The 12,711-nt window shown below is 37.0% G+C and overlaps 1 protein-coding gene across 1 annotated transcript in view; it reads right to left on the minus strand.

Annotated features, from left to right (window-relative positions):
* Positions 1-7,936, minus strand: part of tnfrsf19 (tumor necrosis factor receptor superfamily, member 19) — a 32,238-nt gene extending 24,302 nt beyond the window's left edge. The window contains exons 1-3 of the mRNA XM_077207069.1: positions 7,250-7,936; positions 6,338-6,430; positions 5,584-5,694 (exon numbers count right to left, since the gene is read on the minus strand). Coding sequence (XP_077063184.1) covers positions 5,584-5,694; positions 6,338-6,427 — 201 coding nt within the window. The 5' untranslated portion in view covers positions 6,428-6,430; positions 7,250-7,936. The remainder of the gene's footprint in view (positions 1-5,583; positions 5,695-6,337; positions 6,431-7,249) is intronic.
* Between the last annotated feature and the right edge of the window lie 4,775 nt (positions 7,937-12,711).

A 12,711-nucleotide genomic window follows, 5' to 3' on the forward strand; every position in this document is an offset into this window, starting at 1 on the left:
CATTTTGCCACATTAAGTTTGACATTAAGAAGTGAAATGTAAGCAAACTTTTTTTTCCAGGCTCCAGGATCTAAACTGAAATCTTAAGCGCCGCTTAATTAGCATTACTCAGAAGAGCCTTTTGCCCCTCCAGGTCCACCCACTTCAATAAACAATGCCACAGTCTTTTCAAACCTCTACTGACAGTAATCAATCTGGAATATGCTTGTTTGTTTTTAATCCTTTCCACATTGATATAATTCTTGGGAATCTTGCAGGGATATATTCAGCTTTCACAGAGCCAGATTTCTCAAACCATAATTGAAGCAGAGCTGCATGGAATTCAAATGATGTCTTATGCAGCCATCCAACCCAACAGAAATCATCAATCAAGCAATTTATCAATGGAACCCACCAGCATTATGACACTAATTTAAAACACACAGTTTTGCTTTGCGCTTTAAGTAGTTCTGGCTAAAAATCTTGTGTCCTTTGTTCATACGTGTCAGCTACATGAACAATAGATCACCCAAAAACTAAAATTTTGTCATCATCAACTCACCTTTTTGCATATTCAAACTTGAAGCATTGTGATTCATTATGAGAAGTGCAAGAACCAAAGCAGCATATCTAGATTTTTGGAGAATGACTTAAATTAGAGTTTGTTTCTCATACATAGCAATTCTAAGGCATCAGAAGACTTGGAGTATAGTGCACACAAGTCTTCTTGACCACTTTATGATCTTATATTTCACAATTTGGTTCGATGTAAATTTTCCAAAACGTCTCTTTTTGGGTTTGCAAAGAATAAATATAACAGAACACTTACTTTGTGTTGAACTATTGCTTTGGTGTAGATGCTGACTGGAATATTCATTTCATGTGTGTGTGCAACATATTTCTCAAAAGTGCTATTTTCTTCTTCATGTGTACAACGTTTAATTAACAAAAAGGTGAATGAGTACACCTTTAAAGTGTTAGTTCACCCAAAGTTGAGTTCACTCAAGCCATACAAGCTGTATATGACTTTGGTAACACTTTATTTCGATAGTCCACTTTAGACATTCTACTAACTATAAGTAACTTTGCAGCTACATGTCAACTAAATAAACTGTCTGCTTAATATTTGCTAACACTTTATTTTGTTGGTCTCCCAACAGATGTTCTACTGACTGTAAGTAACTAGCTACTACAAGTCAACTTGTTCTCCTAACCCGAACCCTAACACCTAACCATAACCTAACAGTCTACTCACAGTCTACTACAGCCTACTAATACTCTAATGACAGTTAGTTGACATGTAGTTTAAAAGTTACTTATAGTTAGTAGAATGTCTAAAGTGACTATCGAAATAAAGCGTAACCTGACTTTCTTCTTTCACCCCAACACATCAGAGATATTTTAAAAATATCCTGGCTCTTCCCGGCTTTATAATAGGAGTCAGTGGTACCCTAGATTTTAAAGCCTAAAAAATCTCATCCATCTAACAAAAAAGTTACCAGAAGGCAATGATTATAGGTTATAAAGTTATCAATATGGATATTTTCTTACAAAAACGCATCGATTTGGTTTGCTTGAGAATTGTGTTCATCTGAAAGAAAGTCATAAACCCCTGGGATGGCTTGAGGGTGAGTAAATAATGGGATAATTTCCATTTTTGGGTGAACTAACCTTTTAAGACTTTTTAAATCAGCAAAACTACTTTACAACCACACCTCCTCTAAAAATCACTTTCCTACCAGTCCCATTCCAGCAGAGGAGCGTAATGCAGAGAAAAGTGAGAGGACCTTTGTGGTTTGATATCACCCTGCACTATTGTTGTTGTTTTTTTGCTGCCCCTTCCCTAGTCAGGTCGCTGTTATTCCAGCACACTGAGCTGGATTAGAGAAGAGGCTCATATATCATTAACGTGGAGACCGGCTTCAAACAGGGGACTTCTTTCTACACCACGATCCAGTTTCCCAGCTCCAGCACACATGGATTACTGAGAGGGCCAATGACAAGAGCTCTCCACAAAGCCTGGCCCCGGTTTCAGCCAATGTTGGAGAAGACTGATTTGGCTCTCTCAACACAGGCCCTCTAAAGTCTGTGCCTGAACAGAATGACAGCTGTTGTTGCCTACCCGCAGCCCATATAAGACCTTTCTCTCCAGCAGGGCATGAAGGATTGGGGGAGCGGTGAATAAAAGAGGTATGGTCACTCCGTTTGAAGACATGATTCCATTTCTGGAGAGATAATCAACAGCAGAGCAAAGGGGGAACGAGAAATCTAAGGAGCTCTGGAACCCCCTGTGGTTTTTCTGTTGGAGTTTGCTCCTGGAATCCTCCAGCATTTAGAAGCTCAAACAGAAAGATGAACATCATATAATAGCCAATGAGGCTCCCGAATATGGCATAGCAGATATCACTTTGAGCTGAGGTCTTCATTTAGGCAACATTTACATTAATGCATTTGGCAGATGCTTTTATCTAAAGCAACTTACATTGCATTTCAAGGTACACATTTACATTCTTATCAGTCCTTGCTTTCCCTGGGAATTGAACCCATGACCTTTGCGGTGCAAGCGCCAACACTCTACTGTTTGAGCTACTGTTTGAATCTTACTAGCAACATTTCCTAATTCTAACTGGATGCCAGATGGATACAAATAAGGATTCAGACTCCAAGATAAGGCTCGGACTGTGTCTGCATGTCAGAGCTGTGGCTAGGTAGCTATTACTATGGGCTGGGTGCTCATATGTGCAACAGGAGTTCAAATCGTACTAGCAACATTTCTGAATCTTAGCTGGACACCATGAACACAAAAAAGGATTCAGGCTCAAAGATATGGCTCAGAATGTGTCTACATGTATAAATTGTTATTACCCTAAGCTGTGGTGCTTATATATGAGTTAGAATCTTGCTCACAGCATTTCTTAATCTTTGTGTTTCATTTCTTAAAAAGCCTATGTGGATTCAGGCATCAGAATTTGTCCACACTACTGGTCAAAAGTTTAGAATAATTAATTTTTTTTTTTTAATATGTCTCTTATGATCACCAAGGCTGTATATATTTGATCAAAATCACAGTCAAAACAGTTATGGTGTGAAATTTTATTACAATATAAAATAATTGTTTACTGTTTTAATACATTTTAAAATGTAATTTATTCCTGTCATGTCAAAGCTGCCATTACTCCAGTCTTCAGTATCACATGAATCTTAAGAAATCATTGTAATATGTCTCAGAGCTGTGACTTAGCAGTTATCACTGTGGTGCTCAAAAGGGCAACTGGAGTTCAATCATTCAATCTGGCTCACAACATTTCCTAATCCTGTTTCCCCCTTCATTTCCTGTTATTAAAGTCAAATGGTCATAAAGACATGTTACAGTGATCATTGAGCAGTCATGATTTTTTACATGTTGGGGAACCTCAATGACAGATATGTCAGATTATTACTATAAAATGAGGAGTCAATAGTGCAGCAAAGCAGCCAACTCTATTCTCTATTACAAAAGCCTGTTTTCACAGTCCAGAATCATCCAGGAACATTCTTGCCTAAAAGAACTCACCAAACCAGTACCTGCAAGTACCTTTTTTCCACAATCTCCAGATCAGATTTGAGTGAGAATGCCAAGCAAAACAGCAGGATGGATGTGATAGAGGAGAAAGCTGGATGAATGCATGTTCAGACACCACAAGTGTTTTGAAGTCATCTTATTCAAAAAACCTAAAAACACTCCATTCAACTAAATTACCCTGAACTCTCTAGCTCATAAATACTTCCTATCAAAGCAAATCTTGAACTTCTCACTTAACCCAAAAGGCAAGCTTGAAGGGTGAAGCAAGGGTGAATCTTACAAAACCTGTCAAGAAGATGTCTTAGTGACATTTTACCCAAAAACCAAAAGAAAGAAATGTCATGACAACTCGCTGAGTGGATTATTTCAACCGGCATTTATTGGCATGGGGCATGGAATATACATAGCTTGATTTTGGCGGACGATGATCCAGTCGTATGGTTTACAGCACACTGGATTTAACTGCATCTAAAATTCTTCTATTATATTTCACAGAAGACATCATACAGTTTCTGAACAACCTGAGGGTGAGCAAATGATGACAGAACTTTCATTTTTGGGTGAACTATCCCTTTAACAATTACAAAATGCCTATCAACAAAGCTGTTATCGGCCTTTTCAGGTGAAAGACTGTGTAGGTGGGGATTTTACTTGCTGTTTGACTAGTCATGGATCTTTGAAAAACAGTAAAAGGGCGTCATGTGAACTGTTCTACTCTTGCAAAAACAAACCGTCTGGAAGAGCTTCTGAAGTGTTACACATTAAAACAACAAAAATGTTAAGTTGTTGGTTATGTTAAAACAGCTATTCTAAGTTTAAGTGTAATTTCTATAGAAAAAAAATGACGTTTAAAAAAGAAAACATATTGCCCAAACACACATCCCATCTACCATTGGTCACAACAAATGGAAAGCTACGCCATTGGTTGAGCCACTTTTGCTGTTGTCGGGCAGGTCAGGATGCTCAAACAAACAAAGTAATGTTTTGATAGGGCCACAGAGATAAAGTGTTTATACTTTTTGGGAAATAAACCTACTCATACTATAGTATCTGCATATTAATCTGGGATCAAATAAAACATTTTATCATTGAAATACTGTTTTTTTCCGCATGATATGGTCCTTGCTCCAAAGAATATGGTAAACCACAAGTGTTTGAATGGAAAAAGCAGGCAATCATTCACTACCTCCTCAGGCCCCAAAGCATTAATTGGCCGAAAACATCTGAGGCACTGAGGCGTACAACCAATAAGTGTGTGTTCATGTGTACCAACATGAAAGTCATGTGGTTAAAAAAGCTTCTGCACTACATTTGTATGCATCCTACAGCCTGATGTACCTGCATTTCCCCGAGCATAAACTGTGTAATGATTTCCACACTTCGGAAATATCCCAGACCACCGTTGAGATTAGTTGGATTGTACAAAACCACTTAATTTCTTCACGCCATGTTTACAAGGCCTTGAAATTCTCAGAGGTGGCAATGACATTAAAAGGCTTGAAGAAAAAAAAAACACAGAAGATTGTGAGCAGGAGAGGATAAGAAGTGTGGGTGTAACTGATTAAAGCGTGGCCAGCGCTCTGCAAAGTAGAACAGCGGTTTACCCATTCTCTTCATAAAAAGGAGGAAGCAATAAATAATTGGTCAGGACAAGCTATTCAAAACATTGGCATCCTCTCTCTATTGGTGAACTCTTTGCTTTAGGCCTGTTTGTTCTGGAAGTCTTTCATGAACTCTGTGAAACTGATGGGAACGTGTCTCTCCATCACAGATTTGATCGCATGCATGGATGAAACGGGGTTTGAAGTAGAAGCTAAATATATTTGCACATTAATCTGACTGTGGTAGGTCAACTGAAAGGAAAGAATTCCAGAATAAAGCTCAATGGGAACCAATTCAAAGGAACAGAGTGCTTCGGATATTATTTCTTGATTTAAGATGTAATCTTTTCAGGAAATTAAAAATACAAGTTTTATATGTGCGCCAATGTTGCAAATTAGGCGGAAAGAAAAAAATAATAATTTACTGCAGAACTGGCAAACCTTAGATAGCTCTTGTCCAGCATCGCACTGCCGACAGGGAATACAGCTCCCAAACTTATCCTTGTATTCCTGTTCCCTGCAATCTCTTCTCTCCTCTGCCATAACTGCAAGCTGTGAGGGACATGAGACCAGCACGGTTAATATTACATCATTTTATTTGACGTTTACCAAAGTGGAGTGCACCAAAATGTGGAGATAAATATAATAATAATGACGATTACACTTGTGTTCTCAAGAACAAACAAATACACTGACGTTCAAAAGTTTGGGGTTAGTGAGTTTTTAGTTTAGTTTTTTTATTTTTATTTTAAGAAAGTAATACTTTATTCAGTAATGATGGATTAAATTGATCAAAAGTGATAGTAAAGACATAATGTTACAAAAGATTTCTATTCCAAAAAATGCTGTTCTTTTGAACTTTTTATTCATCAAAAAATCCTGAAAAAACAAAAAAATCTTACCAACCCGAAAATTTTGAACAGTATACTGTAAAAAATATGATCAATAAGTTATGAAAACATATGTTTTTACATTGCTTTAACTCATCAAAATGAATGAACTTTTTTTCAGTCAGTTCAATGTAATTTAAGTTGAAATGAGTTAAACAACCAAGTTGATTGTACTTAAAAAGTTAAAGCAGCAATTTTTTTTTTTACTGAGAGCACATCTCGGGGTAAAAAACAAGTCAAGTATTCATTTGTTACTTCTTAAAGTTTAATAGTAAGCAAAAGGCATTAATATGAACCAAACGTACCATAACACACAGTGGAAGGACGAGTATCCTGTGAAGAGTGAACGCGGAGAGGATCGGTGCCCGAGGCATTCTGAAAGGTCTTTCCCACATACACTGTGAAAGCAGAAATCCTTTGATGAATGATTAATGGAGGACGCTATTTGCCATTATCTCTCAAAACTGTGTGAACGCTAAGAAAACAATGATTATTTTAAACCCATAACCTTTTTTTATATAAATCTCCAGTCTAGAACAATGTGTGTTAAAATCAGACAAGAATAAAAGTCCCACTCTTATTGCTTGTGTATTGAATTAAAATAATTAACAACTCACAGATACTTATAAATCATACTAAGAGATGCTTTTCAACTTATAAAAATGCAGAAAGTTTTCAGTGATGGGTGGGATTAGAGGTATAGGGAATAGAATATACACTGTATAAAAATCATTATGTCTATGGAAAGTCCCCATAAAACATGAAAACTCAATGTGTGTGTGTGTGTAGTTACATATATTGATTCATAACTGTTTATTGTTAATGGTTGAATCAGAAAAAAGACTTAACCCCCTTTAAAAAACACTAATATTGGCCAATAATGATTCATTTATATGCTGGTTAGGTTTATAATATAGGATATTATAGATTATATAGGCAATTCCATGGGTAAATCCATATATGAAGATCTATGGATTTATACATTGCGTTGTGTTACATGTCTTCAAAACATTATAACGTATATAAAATATGGATAACTTTTTTCTGTTACTTTTTGTCCTGGCATAGAACAAGGTTGTAGGCTATACTGAATGAATTAAACATATGCCCCTTATATAGATAGGCACTATGTGTGTGTGTTCTGTAATTAGTTTTCTGAAGATATTGATTTTTGGATTCATATGCGGTCAAAGCAGCTCGGCAAATGTCTTTCTTACCGATAACGCGTCGCTCGTGAGATCCCGGTCTCCTACGGAAAGCTGTTCAGGATGCAGTCTGAGCTCTGAGCCCGTGAACCCGTCCCGTCCCGTCCCGAGACCAGCACTGGAGTTAAAGTTCAGATCAAACACTGCTGTCTGATGATGCTTGCAATCTAATCTCCCATCAGCATGTAGCCTACATCAAAGCTTCAAACACGTCCTGGACCAGAAGCGCTTTTAATCGAGCCTGTTTACTCACTCACACCCCTCCATAATCCGAATACCTGCAAAAAGCACAGGCTATCTGCATGATCCCGAGCCGGACGTAAAGCGGCCAGCAACAGCGAGTGTGTGATCTGATCTCTCTCTTCTTCAGTCTTCTCTGCTGCCTGCGAGTGTTTGATGCAGAATTCCCTTTCATCTCCGTGACGTCACTTGCCTCGCAGCGATTGGCTGCATTGTCTACCGAGGAAACTTTTCACACATCGAGTTTGAATCTTTTGCACTCTTGTGGCTACAAACACGTATTTGAAGACTTAAGTCACACTTAAATAGTAATGTTATTAAGTTAGATAACAGAATATCAAACCAAGTGTCATTTGTTTAAGATTTTTTTTAAGATAAACATTTCACAGAAATAAGGTTGAGTGAAAACGCTGTTACCGTTTGTTTGGATCCGCTGAGTGTTCAATTCAACGCTGTTGTAATATTTAATGTTCGAAGATGTACAAGTACTGGATGCCTTCTGCTGGTCATTTCAGAGAATTACACTCAAATCTTATGCCACTTGTGGCATTTATGCTCTCTGTTTGTAATCTTTTAGATGCAACTGACACCCCATTTTTTTCTGCAATGTTTTGCAATATTTTCAAAACTGGGTTTTAACAGTCTGTGGAAGGAACATAGTCTATTGACACAAGGAAAGCCCTTGTGCAGCATATTCATGCCAACAGAGGCATCGCTGGACATTGCTTAATAAATTGCTTAGTTTTCAAGGTCGCCATGTCTTCATCTGTGCAATGACTTATTGTCTCAGATAGAGGGGCCAGTTTAAACTCACAGATCCATGAATCTGAGATTCAATTTAACTGCTGTTTAAAAACATGAGAGAGTAAAACACATTGTGTCATACATTGAGTCATGCACATAGGATAAAATATTTATAAAAATATGGCTCTTTACTGTCCTCTTTGTTGCTTCTTGCTGTAGCTTCTAATTGTTAAAGTTCTGCACAACATAATGTGTTCACTTGTAAACACAAAGCTAATGTGGTGCACCAGACCATAATCTCACAAACAATGTAACTCCTTGGGGTGAACTTGCAGCAGCGCTACCCAAATGCTCCATGGGACAAAATCCCCATGGCAGACCTGCCCATGCACTGCATCTGAGCTATGAACCCATCTAATGAAAAATCAAATGACAAGCATTAGCAACCGGCAGTGAAATGAAAGGAACAGTAGCGATTTGGTTCCTTGGGGCTCAAACCCTCTGATTACTGTCTCTGAGCTCAAGACATGCACCCACATAACATTTCTGTTAATCATTTTAATGCCATTATAATTATTCATCCTCTTCTGAACATCTATTCTTATCCGTTAACATATAACAAGAATTTCAGATGAGGTTTAAAACTTGTTTTTATGTAGTATTAAACTGTACAACTTGACAGGAAAAAAACACAGAGAGAGAGAGAGAGAGAGAGAGAGAGAGAGAGAGAGAGAGAGAGAGAGAGAGAGAGAGAGAGAGAGAGAGAGAGAGAGAGAGACATTCTCCATCAGCAAGAAGTTCATATTCAGAACAGAGGCATGCCGTGCAAGATGAGTCCTGCTGTACAGTCTGATTTCTTTAGGTGTCATTAAGTTGTATGATATCTATGTGCATAAAAAATAACATAAAGTGGTCTTTTTTTTTTTAGTGAGTAGCTCACAGTGGAATTCAGCTAAAAGCATAATGCATACTGCATGTTTGTCTATCATAGACCTTCTTGGTGTTGTTAATTAATACTGTCCTCTTGTGGATATTAGATGCCAATGACCCCAAATATGGTCATCCTTGTGCGAGGGACCCCCATCCTAAAATTTAAATAGTTACTTGTATAAAGACCGTTTATACTGAATGACATAATATTATTGAAATACATGATTTGGAAAATATTTAGTTTCTATTAAGTTGCATTATCGTGTATTTTTTGTAATGTACTAATACTGTACTGTAAGATGTATTATTTATTTAATTTTGTTTTAACAAATTTTATTTTACTCATTTATTTGATTGTTTTAACTCTTTCATACAATTGGACTACAGTTGACAGCTTTTCAGAAAGCCATTTCTTTCTTATGCATGTGATTGCACAGTTGCACATGTGGAAACGAGTGCATCAGACTGCCACCTATTGGCAAACCATTGTATGTGAAATGTTTTTTTCTCCAAACCAAGATTGCCAACGGCCAGTCGGAAGATGCTGGAATATCCATGCATTCCTACTATCCCAGGAGTCCTCATGGGCGTAGGTTTGGTCTCAGCTTTGGTGGGGACACCCCCCCCCCCCCACCCCCCCCCCCACCCCCCCCCCCCACCTTGTGTAATGCTGAACAACCAAACATTTTATTTAACATAAATTAATATGCACATTAGTATTTACACTAACAAAAAATACTGTCACAAGGAAGTACTTTCAGAACTTGTGGAGCAAAACAAATCTAAATAAATAAATATAATAACCTTTTTCTATTATAAACACTTTTTTACCTCTAACAAATACTCACACTCACGTTAATACCTGGGAATGTGAAATGCTGAACAACCATACGGTTTAACAAACAAACATAATTTACTATGTACGTCAGTAGCCTATTTATACTTACAAAAAACACTGTTGCAAGAGGTAGACTTTGAGAACTTTTGAAGCATAATAATAAACCAAAAAACAAAGCAAAAAAACATCTTTATTCTACTATTTGGCACCCAAAATTATAACTGCATTATGGCTACTTTCCACAATTTACTGCATTTTCTTGATTCCTTCCTTTTATCTAAACTTTCCAAACAGATGCCTACGTCTGTCATTTACAGACACAAACTGTTGGCCTACATCGTTAAGGTCCACTGTGTCAAGGGCCTCTTGATGTACATGACATACAGTCACATTATTAAGGCGCTGCTGAGACATGGTAGATCGTAACCAAGTTTTCAGTCTCGTCAGTGCACTGAAGCTTCGTTCAGCTTCAGCTGAGGCCACAGGGACGACCAACAACAAACTAACAAGCTTCTCAACCTCATCAAATAAGCCTCTCACCTCACTTGGCATTGCTTTCAGAATGCATGCAGCTTCATCACTTGATGTGATTGTATACTTTGAAAGAAACATTGGTAGCTGAACCTTCAGAATATCCCTAAATATCCCTTCAAAATATTATTTCTGGATACTGTACAATCACATCATCCATCTGCCCAGTGAGGAGAACATTCTCGATCTGTTTCAGTTTCTGTAAGTCTGGTTGGTTAAACCGTTCCTTGAACTGAGTGCCCAAACTGTCCAACACCTTGAAAAATTCTATTCTATAGTATTCCTCTGATGTTTTTGGCTTATGCTGACTAGCCCCGCCAGTGAATCTTTTGTGGGGATTTCTTTGATGAGGGAGTTGAATAGGTTCAATTCCCATGGAGTCTACCATTGACACTGCCTTCTCAAACACTTCTGCAAACTTTTCCTCACTCCTTTTTTCTTGAAGAGTTGAACTAACATAGTCAACAGCAGTTTGCATGCCTTCAACTGTTTGGGACTGTTTTTGCAAAGATTTGTTTAAAGGGTTAGTTCACCCAAAAATGAAAATTATGTCATTAATGACTCACTCTCATGTCGTTCCAAGCCCGTAAGACCTCCGTTCATCTTCGGAAAACAGTTAAAGATATTTTAGATGTAGTCCGAGAGTTTTCTGTCCCTCAATTGAATACATAGGTATTCTATGTACGGTATACTGTCCTTGTCCAGAAAGGCAATAAAGAAATCCTCAAAGTAGTCCACGTGACCTCAAGGGGTTAGTTAGAATTTTTTTAAGCATCGAAAATACATTTTGTTCCAAAAATAACAAAAACGATGACTTTATTCAGCATTGTATTCTCTTCCGGTTCTGTTGTCGAAAGCCGGTCTTTAGTCTGGGACTGTGAAAATCCTTTGGTGTACACCCGGCATAAGGAGTCATAACAAATTCAATGTTAAATTTTACAAGTATTGATTTTAGATTGGTAGGAAATTCTAATTCATCATCTGTCAACTAATGCCGGGTGTACACCAAAGGATTTTCACAGTCCCAGACTAAAGACCGGCAGTCTTTAGGAATCTTACTGGAGTCTCGGCGCGCTCCCGTCGTCTCGATCGTTAAATGTGAGGTGATAATCTGCAGTCGGCGACCCGATTTATGCCAGTCTTTCTCTAGTCTTTCATATCAAACATGTTTGATATTATCGCAAGTCTTTAGTCTGCGACTAAAAACTGTGAACCCAAGTCTTTAGATGTGAGCTGATAATTTTATAAAGTCTTTTCTAAATCTTTTCAAAGTCTTTAGGTGTACAGAAAGCATTAATTGTACTCATCACTAGCTATATTTAATATCTATCTTAAATTCATACTATTACTGTGACTGTTGTTCTTGAAAATACATAATCTGCATTAACTTTTTTGTAGTAAATAAATGTATTTGTGTTATTAGAATGTAATTTACAGTTACGTCAAAAATGCACGTTACTTGTAATGTTACTTTACTCGTAATATCAAAAAAGTAAACTGATTGCATAACGCATGTTACTTTTAATGTGTTACTTTACTCTTTGCATCAAAAAAGTAATCTGATTACACAATGCATATTACTTGTAATACATTGCTTTACTCGTTACATCAAAAAGTAATCTGATTACATAATACATGTTACTTGTAATGTGTTAATTTACTCATTACATCAAAAAAGTAATCTGATTACGCAATGCATGTCACTTGTAATGCATTGTTTTACTTGTTAGATCAAAAAAGTAATCTGATTACACAATGCATGTTACTAACTTGTAATGCAATACTTTACTCGTTACATCAAAAAGTAACATGATTACACAATGCATGTTACTAACTTGTAATGCAATACTTTACTCGTTACATCAAAAAGTCATATGATTACACAATGCATGTTACTAACTTATACAAACATATACTCTGGACTGGAGGGAGCATCAGCGTTTTCTACAGAGTTGTACCTTCAACAGATCTTTGATGGAATCACATCCTCATGTTCTGATAAGTGCAATAAAAACACATAAAGGGAAAAAATCCCGACTGAGGTTTTCATAATTCATGCATGAAAGGGTTAATGTCATTTTTACCTTTTTAATCTTATTTTTATTTATGAAATGTTTTTCTCTAAACTATATATATATATTGCATTTCAAACTGGGAAAAGAGCTACACTTTCACAAGCAGTTTAATGTGC

The sequence above is a fragment of the Siphateles boraxobius genome, unplaced genomic scaffold, assembly GCF_051911475.1.
Source record: "Siphateles boraxobius isolate OS27281-9 unplaced genomic scaffold, OSU_SipBor_1 6, whole genome shotgun sequence".
Taxonomy (NCBI): domain Eukaryota; kingdom Metazoa; phylum Chordata; class Actinopteri; order Cypriniformes; family Leuciscidae; genus Siphateles; species Siphateles boraxobius.